The sequence below is a fragment of the Hypomesus transpacificus genome, unplaced genomic scaffold (assembly GCF_021917145.1).
Source record: "Hypomesus transpacificus isolate Combined female unplaced genomic scaffold, fHypTra1 scaffold_195, whole genome shotgun sequence".
Taxonomy (NCBI): Eukaryota; Metazoa; Chordata; class Actinopteri; order Osmeriformes; family Osmeridae; genus Hypomesus; species Hypomesus transpacificus.
Genome location: NW_025813740.1, coordinates 131,129 through 144,942, shown reverse-complemented (window position 1 = coordinate 144,942; position 13,814 = coordinate 131,129). Strand labels below are relative to the sequence as shown.

The 13,814-nt window shown below is 46.1% G+C and overlaps 1 protein-coding gene across 1 annotated transcript; it reads right to left on the bottom strand.

The window, feature by feature from the left end:
* Positions 1-6,338: 6,338 nt before the first annotated feature.
* On the bottom strand, positions 6,339-11,878 carry ntmt2 (N-terminal Xaa-Pro-Lys N-methyltransferase). Its single transcript, XM_047052054.1, has 4 exons — positions 11,512-11,878; positions 9,613-9,785; positions 7,436-7,688; positions 6,339-6,959 (listed from the first exon to the last, which is right to left on the bottom strand). Exons 1-4 carry the CDS (start codon positions 11,681-11,683, stop codon positions 6,703-6,705), a joined length of 855 nt encoding a protein of 284 aa, XP_046908010.1. The 5' UTR covers positions 11,684-11,878; the 3' UTR covers positions 6,339-6,702.
* Positions 11,879-13,814: the final 1,936 nt, after the last annotated feature.

Genomic DNA, 13,814 nt, shown 5'->3' with positions numbered 1-13,814 from the left:
TGTGTGTTTGCACGTGTGTGTGTGTTTAGGAGTGCTTTAGGGGCCCAGAGCAATTATATAATTATCTAACCAAGTTCATGGGAGGCACTGAAGGAGAGGCCTTGAGACCCTCTGTACAAACACTATTTACCATCCCATTCATCACCAGAGGCCTCTCTCTTTCTCTCCCTCTCTCTGTACACTCTATCCTTCCATACTGTTTCTCTTTCCACCTCTTTCTCCCTCAAGACCTCCCTCTCATGAATCTGACCAGCTTTAGTTTCATGATGCAGTGCTCCCCCCCCCCCCCCCCCCCTCCACCCCCCCTGACGCCCAGCCCTGCCGCAGGCCGCTGTTCCTCTCTCCATCCAGGTGGACGACTGATAAAGTGATGGTCCCAGACGTCCCAGACGTCCAGGCCCCCTGCCGACTGCAGGGAAGACTCCTGTGCTGTTGCAGCGCGGGACGATGACTCATTAAGTGTTTTTGTGGGGGTTTTAGATGTCTGTGCGGCCGTTGCGAGGAGGTTTAATATTTTCCGTGCGCCGTGTCCAGGACATTTACAGTTGGCGTCAGGGTACGGTGCTGGTCTGAGGGGAGGCACTTTGAAGTGTTTGTGGTTTTGCCACATCTGCAGGCAAGATGTGTGGGGCTGGGGTTTGGGGGCTGGGGCTTGGTGGGTTGGGGGGCTGGTGGGTTGGGGGGTGGGGGAGGTTGGGAGCGAGGGAGGGGTGGGGGGCTGGGGAGGAGGAGAGAGGGTGTCAGGTTCTGTCGGTACTCGTAATGTCATGTGACGTAATGTCATGTGACAATGAACAACATCTCTTAACTCTTTCCCAGGAATGGACTGCAAGTGGAGTTGTTTGATTGGGAACTCTCGCTGGGAATGAGCAGGATTTCAAGACTTTTTTTTTTAGTACTACTGCTTGGACAGAAGTCCACTCAGTTAAGATGGGATCGTCATAAAAAAAAAACATGTTTAACTCATTGCAATTCTGCTTCTGCACACAAATGGCTGCCAGAGTTATTTTTGTTGTGAATAATATTGCCAAGAAGCACAATAACGTTCTCAAAAGGGCATGACAATCCTACATCAATAAATCTCCCACTTGATTCTTGTTTGTTGATAAATACATTGCTATGTTTGGTCTAAATATAGTAGCAAAGAAAACAAAACAAATAAAACAATCTCTCTGATTTTAACGCTGGGTTTTATTTTTGAGGGTAATTTAATATCCTACAACAGGGCAGGGGTAGTAGAGCCATGCCAGGGGGCGAGGACCCGTTAAAACCGTGCAGTTGCACCAGTTAAATCTCATCAGACGTGGTTGTTTGATTTGTCTGTCTGTTCGTCCCTGGAGCTGTACTGTTCAGGGCAGCCACCAAAGCAAAGCAGTTGTCTTTATGGAATTAAGCCCACACACCGCAGGGACAAAGATTTAATCATGAGTTTATGGAGCTGGTTTTTGCCATGCCCGTCGTCGACGCACCCGCAACTATTTTCACATTTCATTAACAGCGTTTGTTTGCCAAGGTGGCGGTGGTGAGACCGGGTTGGAATTTGACTTTTTCATTTTCCACACGTTATTCCCGCCATAGCCTAGCCCCAAGACGGCCGCGCTGCCATTTGTAACCATTATTAAAGTCATATTTCACAGCCTAGTTCATAAAATCGTTCAACTGGCTTCAAATTAGTAGGGTCTGCCGTATCCCCTGCCATCCCCTCAGAATCTCTCTGCACAGCGTCACACAGAGTGATGGGTCAGTAGTATTTTGACACCACTGTATTGCTTCAATCCCTTACTATACTCGTGCCATTCAAGGTCACGATTGGCTCGCAATGTGGCTTAGATCAAGTTCTAAGTTTCTATCCCAAACATATGGAGGAGAAATTTCCCAAGACTATAAATTGTGTGATGATTGAGATGAGAAGTGTGATGGATTATCTCTGTCTGGTGCTGATGTAAAATGCAGTTACGTAAACTACTCCGCTGATGCTTTGTACCGTAGACTACATCGATTTTTGGGCAATATGTTCCAGTTTTGTGTGTTTGTGTATTTAAAAACCAATATTGTGCAGAAACTCATCCAAAACCCTGTTTCTAACTGAAAATGTAAATCGTGGTCTTCACCTACATTTAAGATTTTAATGAGAAAATCATACATTTAACTTGCAGCACATATCACCCACCAAGTAATTCACTATCGGGTTGGTCTCAGTACTAAAGAAATGCAACGCTGTGCTTTTTCCCTCAAACCAATTACTCCTCACTGTACTCTCCCCTTAAATCAGTCAGCCCAAATGAGGAGCAAATTACTATTAGGTTTGACAAAAAAATGTCACCCATGTGAGTCCAATAAATCCACCTCTCATCTGAAGCACTGGGGTGTTTCAACGCTCTCCTTGTATACTTGGCGAGGAACACGTCTGAACAATGTCCCCCTCCATCATAAAGCCCTTTAGTGTGGTCTTAAAAACTCACATCCTGTTTTCCTCACAGCGAAGAAACCCAAACTACCTCCTCCAGCTTGTGGAGAACAGAGAGACTCCAAACCATGAGAGAGAGAGAGGAGAGAGAATAGAGAGAGACAAGAGAGAGAGGAGACGAGGAGAGAGAGGAGAGAGAGAAAGAGAAGAGAGAGGAGAGAGAGAGACGAGAGAGAGAGAGACGAGAGAGAGAGAAGAGACAGACAAGAGAGAGAAGAGAGAGGGAGAAGAGAGAGAGAGACGAGAGAGAGAGGAGACGAGGAGAGAGAGAAAGAGAAGAGAGAGGAGAGAGAGAGACGAGAGAGAGAGGAGAGAGAGAGGAGAGAGAGACGAGAGAGAGAGAAGAGACAGACAAGAGAGAGAAGAGAGAGAGAAGAAAGGAGGGAGGAGAGTGAAATAACAATGAGAGAGTGAGAGAACCTTTTGGCTGTTGCCCCCGCCCCCATCCCCCCCCCCCCACCCCCTCACACACACACACACCCCCACACCCTAAATAAAATTGAATAATAAACTGTTGGCATCAAACCTCAACTTGTTATGAAGGTTGAACCCCCACCGGCAGCGAGAGTTCTGCCTCCCAAGATCAAGAGACAGGAAATACCTGCCGTTAAAGCCGTCTCTGTCTCAAGTCCCCTGAGCTTTACTACAACAGCTAATGGCCCCGGCTCTGGGCCCTGTTCCTGCGCCCCCTCGCAAGAATACATTACAACACACACCGAAACACACACCAGAAAAGGCTCCTCAGAAGCACCCCAAAAATACACACAAAAATTCAGTGCATACCCACCTTCTCCACCACACTAGCACACACAAATACACACACACACACCCACCTACCCTCTACAAACACACACACACTCACTCTCATACACACACACACACACACACACACACACACACACACATACATGCTTAAAAAAACAATTCTTCACCTGGCTCTCTTCTCTTTACAAAAAAAAAAAAAAGAATTTAATCATGAGGGTAAATTGGTTTCGGTGGAAAAATTATTCGATGGGGCATAATGTGCATGTGCGAGCCATTTGGACTCATTATACCGTGATCTGAAAGGTTATGGAATTGAAACCATCGTGAGGGATTGGGTTTGCAGGGGCAATGAGCACACAGCAACGGGGCCCACGAACATGCTCCACATGTTTTCAGGCAACAGACTACCAGAATAACACAGGGCGATCAGCCTGCCATTTGAATCTAATTGGGTGGTTCCACTCTTAAAACTTCACTCAGTGTAATGAAATAAGGTGTTTGTTACACCAAATTAGAGTGAATTAATGCATGTATTTGCACATCTGACTTTCTCCCGGCCCCCCTTTACCCCACCCTCCCCTCGCTGGGGCACCTCCCATCCTGATAAACCTTGCACTTGTGTGCTTTGTCTTGTTATTAATCGGGTGACGCACATTTCTTTTTATCTGGACTGCGGTAATGCTGCAATTTCCCCTCGGGATTAATAAAGTACCTATCCACCTATTATTTCCACCCACACACACACACTCATCGCCACACACTGTGTCCGGATGTTGCAACTGCAGTGAGTCTCTCTGGGCCCCCAGGCCCCCCAACCTGGCTCTGCCCTGCCTGGACCTGGAGCCAAATCCAGACCGGTCCTGCCTGACGTGACCCAGCCTCAGTCACGGTGAATCACCGCTCTGGTTCACCCTGCAGTCACACAACATGACCGGCCCCTCCTACCCCCGTTCATCCATCCAGGCCAGATGCAGAAGGGCAAACAACTCGCTTGTTTTGTTGTGAGCAATACTTTCCGTCACTTTGCTCATGAACAAGGTCAAACGATTCCCTGAAACCCCCCCCACCTTCCCAGTCATCCTCCAGAGAAACATATTTTTGGAGTCGGAGATCAGGGAGAGGAGATCTGACTGTGAAGAGGTACTTTTTCGCCAGTCAGGATGCTGGGATGAGTCCACTGTTTGTATGGCCTGGCATCAGAGCTTCATGTCAGCGGTACCTGATACCAGAGGCCAGGCCCACATAGAGGACTGAAGATCACATGCAGAGCAGCCTATAAAAAGTGCGTGTAACCAATCCCTGCCCTTTCAGCTGACAGGCAGAATGAGGTTTCAGCCGCCCTCGGACAGGCAGCATGCTGAGAGCGTTTATGGTCGAAACACGTTTGGTTCTCGTGATGAGAAGAAGAGCCAGCCCCCAAATCACCAGATCTGGAGGGTTCTTGGGTTTTCTTTTTTTGTAACATGATTTACTATGGGAAGAGGAGATGAATGCGAAGCACATTCCTTGGGTAGGATTTTTCCCTGGAAGGCAAACTTCTGTGTTTCTCTCCCTCTCTCCGATACTCTCTCCATGTTTCTCTCCCTCTGTCTCTCTCTCTCTCCCGCTGTTTCTTTTCCTCTCTCCCTCCCTCTCATATTGAAGCATCCTGGCTTGTTTCTCTCCTCTATGAAGCCCACAAAAGCCCCCTCTATTCTGCAACAAAGCCCTGGCAGTCTGGGCTCTGTAGACCTGCTTTCTGTTCTTGGGTTCTCTCATATTCATACCAAGATATAGGCTGACCGTGAACCTATCTCCTTGCTCTGTGGTTGAAATTAACTCAAGATTTTCGTTGGGATTGTGGCATGGATATCTCATAGCATGAGAATGTAGTTTCACTTCGCGTGTGTTGCCAGATTTCCCTTTTTACAAATGGTTTGGGGGCTGGGGGGGGCTGGAACGATTCTTAAATGTTTTGCCATCCCCGAGTTATCTCACCTTCCCCAAACATGATTTTTGTCAGTAGATCTCACCCCCCCTTCTCTCTTGTCTATGTTTGTAATATATACTCTGGAGCCAAGCCCAATCCTCTGAGTTTCTGACGTGACTGGACACATTAGTGTTAGTTCAGCTAATATATTCAAACTACTTTTGGGGCAAGGTGGAAGACATTGAGAAGTATTAGGCATGATAGCCATGAGTGTCAGGGACACTAACCACTGCTGAAAAGGTGACAGCACATTTGGTTGCTATTTGCCGTGAAAATTACATGTACAAGTTTAACTTTGGGGCATTTTGATCTATAATTCATACGGGATGTGGAAAATGTCTGTAGTCGATCCCCCCCCCTTCTCAAAAGAGTCAATCTGACGAGGGAACACGCCATTTACCCAGTTCATCACACGCCATCTTGCCTTCAACACGTTGTTAATTTAGGACTTTTCCAGGGGGCCTTATCCTCATTGACAAACTATCCTTTCATACAGCATCGGCTTGGGGGAAGAACAACTCCTTTCCATTTGTGTTGAGCTCAAAGCCACTCTCATGGAGCGGTTACGCACGCAAACAGAATATTTGAGGCGACTCCTGGATGTGTTATATGCAGACAACATCTGACAGGTCTGAACCAATGCCAGAGAAGATATGAAAGCCAGTACTGTCCGTCAAAACCAGGAAATAACCCCCCCCCCCCCCCCCCGACACACACACACACACACACACATACGTCCATTTCAGGGCTCCAGCTGAAAGTCATTAACCTAAACAATGTGGTTCTTCTACCGTTATTTAGAGGCAAAAAATAATACTTAGAGAATCATCGTAACCATTTGAAAGGATCTCAATTATCTCTGTCTGCCTTGGGTAAGATAGCAGCTTAGTTGTTGGCTAGAGGTGGATATATGTGGATGGAAACTAGCCAATGTTTGCGTAACAGATATGATTAAAATGGCCAGCTATGATTACCCATCTATAATCCTATTACATTTTGTTTGCAGCACAGAATGAAAACATAATTGCCGAAAGACTGAATCGCAGAACTAACTCCATATGGTGGCGGACTACAGAATGATCTTACGAAATACATTTCTCCTCTCAAGGCTAAGCAGTGACCATGGAAACCAACTGCATCAGTCCATGTTGGTGCTCCATTTAATGACAGCAAAATATGTTGCACAAAACATCTATAAATGCAACATTTTTGTCTATAAATTCGTATACTGGCCTAAAACAAAGGAGCATCTGTATTGTAAACACAAACCTACACGACAAAAGCACATCAGTAAAAAATCTAGGTCTAAATATGCAATATTACAGGCGAAGGTATAAAACAAATACTTACTTACAAAAGTTCAGTCTCAATATTTACACGTCTTGAAGCGGAAGGGTTGGTACATGTACAGTACACGTCCTGTATCAGTGTCCCAGTGTGTGTTTGAAAAGTGTGTGTGATCGCATGCTAACTATGCTAACAGGTCTGCAACTTTTCTGCGCTACTTCATGGCAACCATCCACACGGGCACGATGGCGTCCGGAAACCCGTCCTGCTTCTCCACCGCCAGGACCTCCAACCCTGCTTTGAAGATGATGTTCTTCATGATGTCCAGGTGTCGGGTGAGGCTGCTGTCGATGGGGTCCAGTTTGGATCCCTTGCGAGCCATGTTTTCCTTCATGATGATGACTCCGTTTGGACGGAGGCTCTTCTTGCACCGCATCAGGAACTTCATCAGGTCCTTATCGGTCAGGTGACCTGGAGAGGCAGGAAGAGAAGACTCTGATCTCAACCAATCAGAACCAGAGAGGGACCAATGTGAGGGGTTTGACTCAAACGCTACGTTGCGCTCTGCTTTTCCTCCCTCACGTTTACAGTTTTCGTACCCTATGATGTCAGACATCTACTGAGAGCGACAGAGTTCGGTCAACAAACCCAGAAAGCGATGGGAGGAACCTGGGAGATTTACATTTAGTCATTTAGCAGACGCTGTTATCCAGAGCGACTTACAATAAGTACAGAGACATTTTCCCCTGAGGCAAGTAGGGTGAAGTGCCTTGCCCAAGGACACAACGTCATTTCGCACGGCCGGGAATCGAACCGGCAACCTTCTGATTAATAGCCCGATTGCCTAACCGCTCAGCCACCTGACCCCCCTTCAAGTGGGTGGCTCCCACCCTCGAGGGAAATGAGAGAAACACGAAGACACACCAGAGAATTTTCCGGAGACTCACATGCGACCCACTGCATCCAGATGACGTCGTATTTCTTGAGGGGCGGGCAGAGCTCCTGCAGGTTGTAGCAGTAGTAGGTCTCCACACGGTCCGCATCGTCGCCCAGGTACTCTTCGTGGGCGTGCAGCAGGAACTCCTCCGTCATGTCCGCCATCTCGATGGTCTCGAACAGCGGGAGAAGGACTCCCTTGGACACGCGTCCGATCCCACAGCCACAGTCCAGGGCACACTTTGTACCAGCCTTGTCAGGACCCTGGGCACACACACACACGTCAAATCTCAAGTTCAAGTCTTTTATTGTCAGATGCACAGAACAACATAGGGTCAGACTGGACCCTGAAATTCTTAGGACAAGACAACGCAAAGCAACCTGGCATAACATAACCAGGTTGCTTTGCGTTGTCTTGTCCTAAGAATCTCAAACACAACACGCAAAAAAAACTAGTTTGTGAATGTTGTGGCTGGCTGTTACCGTAATCACAACATGTGATTTATGTATCCCCTAGCAACAAAGAGCAGCCTTCCTCAGGGTCAGGAATCCATGAACTCTGACCCCCAGAGAGCGACGGATGCCTGACTGGAATCTGAGTACTTTTTCCTCTTTTTATATTGTGCGTGCTGACCTCACTTCTCTCCCCTCTGGGCACGAGAGGAGTTCAGGGGGCCCAACCGATCTGTGATTGGATGAAAAATGGGGCCCGATGGACTTCTATGCTTGTTAGTGGACTCTTCCTGGTTAGGTGAATTACTGCCGTATTGCTGCACTATCATGTACCTCAGTTTGACCTGTGTGCACTTGAAATCTCCCCGCTGTGCTCGATTTTAATGTAGTTGTCAACTTTATGGTCGAGACACTTTTCACTAGCGCTAGCAGTTTTAGAGGAATATATGAACACTTACATTCAGAGCAGAAATTGTTTTACGGCTTTGGAATGTCCTTGTGCAATAAACAAGAGCCTTGAAAAACAGCAGAACATGGACAGACAACTGAAAAAAAATAACCTTGGTTGTGCAACGCTTTATATAACGTTTCAAAGGATCGTTAGTTTAGACGGTGTGTAATGCAATACGTGTAATGTAGATAGTCTTTGGCATTTTGTCGGAGCTGAGGGGGATTTGAGTCGGGATCTGGCAACCCTGATCGGATCAGTGTAGGGGGACACAGCGATGAGTGTCCATTGGATCTGCCTTTGCATGTTCCAAAGCCAGCATGGGGCCAGCGTAGTGATGGATGGAGAGATGGATGGGGTTAGATTACATGAACAGAGCCTTTCACAGCTAGGCAGGTTTCAAAGCCACATCATGCTAGGTTGCAGTGTACTGGACGGGACAGTAGCAGTCAAAGCATGCTACCCTGTACAGTGTTCCATTTGTACACAGTGTTTACATAAGCATTATGATTTAAGCCTGTGTCCATCTTATGCATTCCATACTGCCGTTATTTTAAACTGCCAAAAACCTGGCGGCTCAGAATTAAAGCTCCATCAGAATGGGCCCTAAAAATAACACAGCCGTAACGACACACACATTCTCTTGAATCAACACATGCAGCACAGTACCCGTGAACACACACACACACATCCTCTCTCCTCAACTGAAATAACTGCAGCAAAACGCTCACAACACAATCTGCCAATTTGCACGGTGTACAGACACATGACTGGGCTGTGCATAGAGCATGCTGACTCTTTCCATTTGTGTAAGTGTGTATTGTGCATTATGCAAGTGTGCTTGGGGAACAGGACGGATTCACAGCTAGAAGTCAGCTGGGCCTGCAGTGGGTTTGTTTACACTGAGCCGGCAGCAAGTCCAGTAGACCACCAGGGGAAGTTTTAGAGCCTGGGGTATTTCTCTTTGTGCACAAGAACACACTGGGGAAGTTCTAGAGCCTGGGGTATTTCTCTTTGTGCACAAGAACACACTGGGGAAGTTCTAGAGCCTGGGGTATTTCTCTTTGTGCACAAGAACACACTGGGGAAGTATTTTAATACCATCAAGACTCCCCATTCAAGATGAGGCCAGAAATAGACTCTGGCACCAATCCTCACTCTTGATCTCTAGGACATCGATGAGTGCAGTATCCATGGGAAAACAGACATTCAGATGATGACTCATGTCTGTTGACATGCATTTCGAGCCCCAAGCAGAAGGTTGACACAGTGAACGGTGACACCTACCATAAACCTGCTGAGAAATTGCCTGGAACCTTCCAAATCCACGTGGGATATCTCCACGAAATCCCCCATCATGCCCTCCTCCGTAGCAGGGACGTCCTCGTAGAACTTCTGCGCCCGGTAATAGAATTGCTTCTCACCCTTGATATACTCACAGGTGACGGCGTAGAGCTTGACTGGGAAGGAGACATGGAAGGTACGACAGGTCAAAGGTCACACAAGAGAAACAGGTGGGCAGGATGGGAGATTATAACCTGTGACTGTGAAATGACCACCAGAGTTGACCCCTCCGGAGTACGATGCATTAAGGTAATTAGATTAAACAATGCCTATAAATAAGAGAACACTTGTGCATTGTAAGCTCAGCGAGAGATGAGATATGTATCCATATCCTTAAGTTATATTTACCAGTTTTACACTTAGCTAAGGAGCTGTGTATATACTGTAACAACATATGTCCTTCATATGTAAGGGTGTGAAGTGTCATCAGGTATATGGATACATGAGAGTTCGATATCATCAAAATCTGAAGATTTTACCTTTCTGACAAGGTGACATTTTTACTTATTTGGGAGATTTTTATATTCGAGTTCATTTATATGAGTCTCTTGAGTTGTCTCGGTTGTAAGCTTTAAAGAAGTCTTAAAGAATCGACAAGTTTCTCCATGCGGGAGTGACACACTCAGTGAGTGGAGGTCGAGGAGGGGAGGGAGGGGGGAAGTGGGAGATGAGATGTGCAGCAACATAATTTACGACAGCATGATGCAACATTACTCCTTTATTATGAAGCGTTCCAGAGCCAGTTGGACCCTCTCCACAAAGCTCAACACATCACACAAGACCGAGGGCCAACAAGAGGGATTTGACAGTCGCAGCCAGACAATTTAGGGTTAAAATCCTGGGCATTGCAGGCAGCCCGATCGTACGTGCGGGGTCAAATGATACGCTGGCCTAGAAAACATTTTTCGGAGCTTCAAGGCGTCGGGTTTGTCTCAGGGGAAGGACGTTATTCTGATCCTGGGCTGGTGTTCAACAAATGTAGTCATGTGACTCCTGAAGAAGGCTTTCAGAAGGAGGATAAGTATAGAAACATAGGGATGGATTAACGAAGCCAGATGAAGAAAAAGTGAGAGAGAGGGTGGGATACTTGTGTCTCTCAGCCAAATAAAATGCCTGTCAACAGATTACTTGCTCTTCGTCACTCTTAATTGGGTCACCCAAATAGTGAGGTGGATAGTATTACCAGCCTGTGTACCTTTTTATCTATGACATGAATACTTTTGTGTTATCTCACCAAAGAACATGGACACACAAACAGATCGTGTATTTGAGTGACTGTAGAAAATCCTAGCATTTGAAGTCAAGTAAAGCTACTTCCCGTAAAATATTCAGCAGGACATATTAAGGGATTGTCTGGTTTACACTTATGAAGACATGAAAGATACATTTTATGCATCTCATAAAAAATCATGGCTGTAAATTGTAAATAATCTGGCTGTAATGAATCTTCTACTCAACGACAGGAGAGGGTTAGAGCTTTCACACTCAACAGACCACAACATTTATAGGACTTACTGTATTATAGTATTCTACTGGTCACTGGCTTTCAGTCAGTACAATACTGTTGGAATTACAGCAGAAGCAGCAATGCAATAACATTAATTCTTACGTTTGTGACATGACAAACTCTATCATTTCTTTATCCCGCTTGTACGATAACCAGTATTTTCAAAATATTTGGAATACACATGTCTGAATACACAGCTTTGAGACTTTGCATGTCAAATGTTGCTGAGCACACCCCCCCCCTCACACCCATCTATACCCTCCGTGTCGCTCGGATCATCCCCCCCCAGAAGAGGGGAGGATGTCTGGATCCCTCTCTTCCCCAGCCTTCCTTACCCAGGGGGGTCTGCTCCAGCAGGTACAGGTAGCTGGCGAAGAACTCGTTCCTCATGGAATGGAGCAGATGGAAGGACATGCTGTGCATGCACATGGTATCGTCAGTCTTCCTCCAGCGGCTCGTGAACGCCTGGTGGGCGCCCTTGAACTCCATCTTGGGCTTAGAGCTCATGTCTAACCCGGGCTCGGAGAGCAGATCTGCCAGTGGAGGACGGTGTGGGACCCAGACAGGGGGAATCTGTGTGTGACAGTGGCGTCCAGGACACTGCTCCTGCTGTGTCTATACGTTGGGTAGAGGAGCCTCAGGCAGCTTTGCTGGAAGGGATCAGTGGAGATCGCTTTCCTCGGGAGAGGGGCGTTGCTGACTGCTAGCCCCTCGACTTAGCGGATCACCTGCTAAGGCCTTTGGTTTGGGAGGGGGGAGAAGCGAGGAGCGGGTTGGGGACGGAGGGAGGGAGGGAGGGGGCTATCTGTTTCAGAAGGAGTCTTGTCCCTCAAGATGAATCGGCATGCAGAGTGGCAACTGAGCTACAAATACCAGCACACAGGAGAGACCGTGCGTGCTCTTTAACCCTTCACAGCCTAAATGTAGCAGCTAATTTTAGCCACATCTTCTTGTGGTTGTATACATGGTATCTGCCTGCAGTCCTACAATGTCTTTCAGCGGCCAACGCTCTCGCTTCTAAGTTACACACTGGGCGCTATACCATTTACGTGTATCGCTGAGCAAGCATGCAGGGCTGAAACATGTGAATATTTGGTCTCTATTTTAAGCGCTGAATGCAGACATTTCGACTCAGCTGTCGGGCGCACACGTTAAGACACACCCGTTCACAAGAAAAGATCTGAGACGTTTGATTTCTGCCCGTCAACAGGCGCTGAATGAAACCAAGCCATGCTTCTCACTTGTTGTCATGTCAGCGTTTCTAGGTGAGCTATGCGTCACTCTAACTCACTACCTATTTGGGTTGGGCAACATTACCGACCACCTTTGGTAATGATTTGGCCCCAAGAGACAACACTGAAACATGATGTCACTGCTCTGCACTCAAGAAAACACAATGTTCCCAAACTAGTCAAGATCCAACTGTCCCTGACAATCCTTGTATAATTCTACCCAGGTCTCCAAACCACAGGGAGGAGCTCAATCATCACAATCATCCATTGCAAAAGTCTAAATAATTGATCATCCAACTACCGTTCTATATACAATTTAAGTGAACCTATATCTCCCCCCAAAAACCTTACGGCACAGTATCAATCTCCTGCTTCAGAGGGAAGATATTTCCCTGCTTGTCCTCTCATCACACCCAATTTAGAGACTCGCGAAGAGTAATGACATCACCTGTCATCTCGGAATGCTGAGCCGCCTCCTAACAACGAATTCTCAAGTCAAGGGACAGAATCATATGGAAGCTAATCAGTGACATAATGTTTTAAATTTTAAAAAACATTGAATACTTCATAGAAAACTTAATATTGAAATTCAAACACCACCGAATTTGTTGGTTTTGAATTCACCTCTTTAAAATTTAAACGTGAATATATTTAATGTAAAAAAAATATCTGATCCAAACATTTAAGGTTCGGAAATTCAGGTTGCTCATATTCGAACATTACAATTCAGATCCCATAAAATAAAAATAAATAAAAATAAGCTTCAGAAATTCAGATAGGACAAAATGCTGTCATATCATGTAGTGTAACCTAGGTTAACATATTTACATCCTGACCCGAGTCATAACATATTTACATCCTGACCCGAGTCAATGGTCTATGTCACGCGCTCCCAGTGTCCTTATGACCAGTCCTTTCAGTCTGGACATCCATCAAGTCTGCCAGAGAAAAAACGAAAAAAACACAATTTGTTAACGGTCCACTGAACTAGGCTACCAAACTGCTATACGTAACCACATGCGGTGACTTGAAACAACACTGCTAACAGTAATAACATCCCTTTGAACTTTCAACAATAACCGTTTTGACCTCTCGATCCGTTCCTTTAGGCTGAATGGTCAATCTTCGGAGAAATGTGAAAACGCCCGTTTTTTCCCTCTGTTCGTTTTAATTAAACATTAAATGAACATACTGGCCTGTGAAGTTAAATTATTGTTCTGATCTTTAGACGCACCAGACTGTGTAGTTGATGAAGTAGGCCTACACGTTTGTTTAAGGCTGATATCATATAATTTGCACTGAGTCGTGGTGTTAGACTACTAAATATGGGAATGTTCATTCACGTGGCTTGTAAATGTGCATTCACTTAGCGCTTAAATTTAAACAGACAGTAATAGCCAGCACAT

Excerpts from the sequence above, each read along its gene's own strand:
- ntmt2 (XM_047052054.1), bottom strand. The coding sequence starts at position 11,683 with ATGAGCTCTAAGCCCAAGATGGAGTTCAAGGGCGCCCACCAGGCGTTC. Across the intron at positions 9,786-11,511 it reads GCTGGAGCAGACCCCCCTGG|TCAAGCTCTACGCCGTCACC; the intron begins GTAAGGAAGGCT and ends TCTCCTTCCCAG. Across the intron at positions 7,689-9,612 it reads AATTTCTCAGCAGGTTTATG|GGTCCTGACAAGGCTGGTAC; the intron begins GTAGGTGTCACC and ends GTGTGTGCCCAG.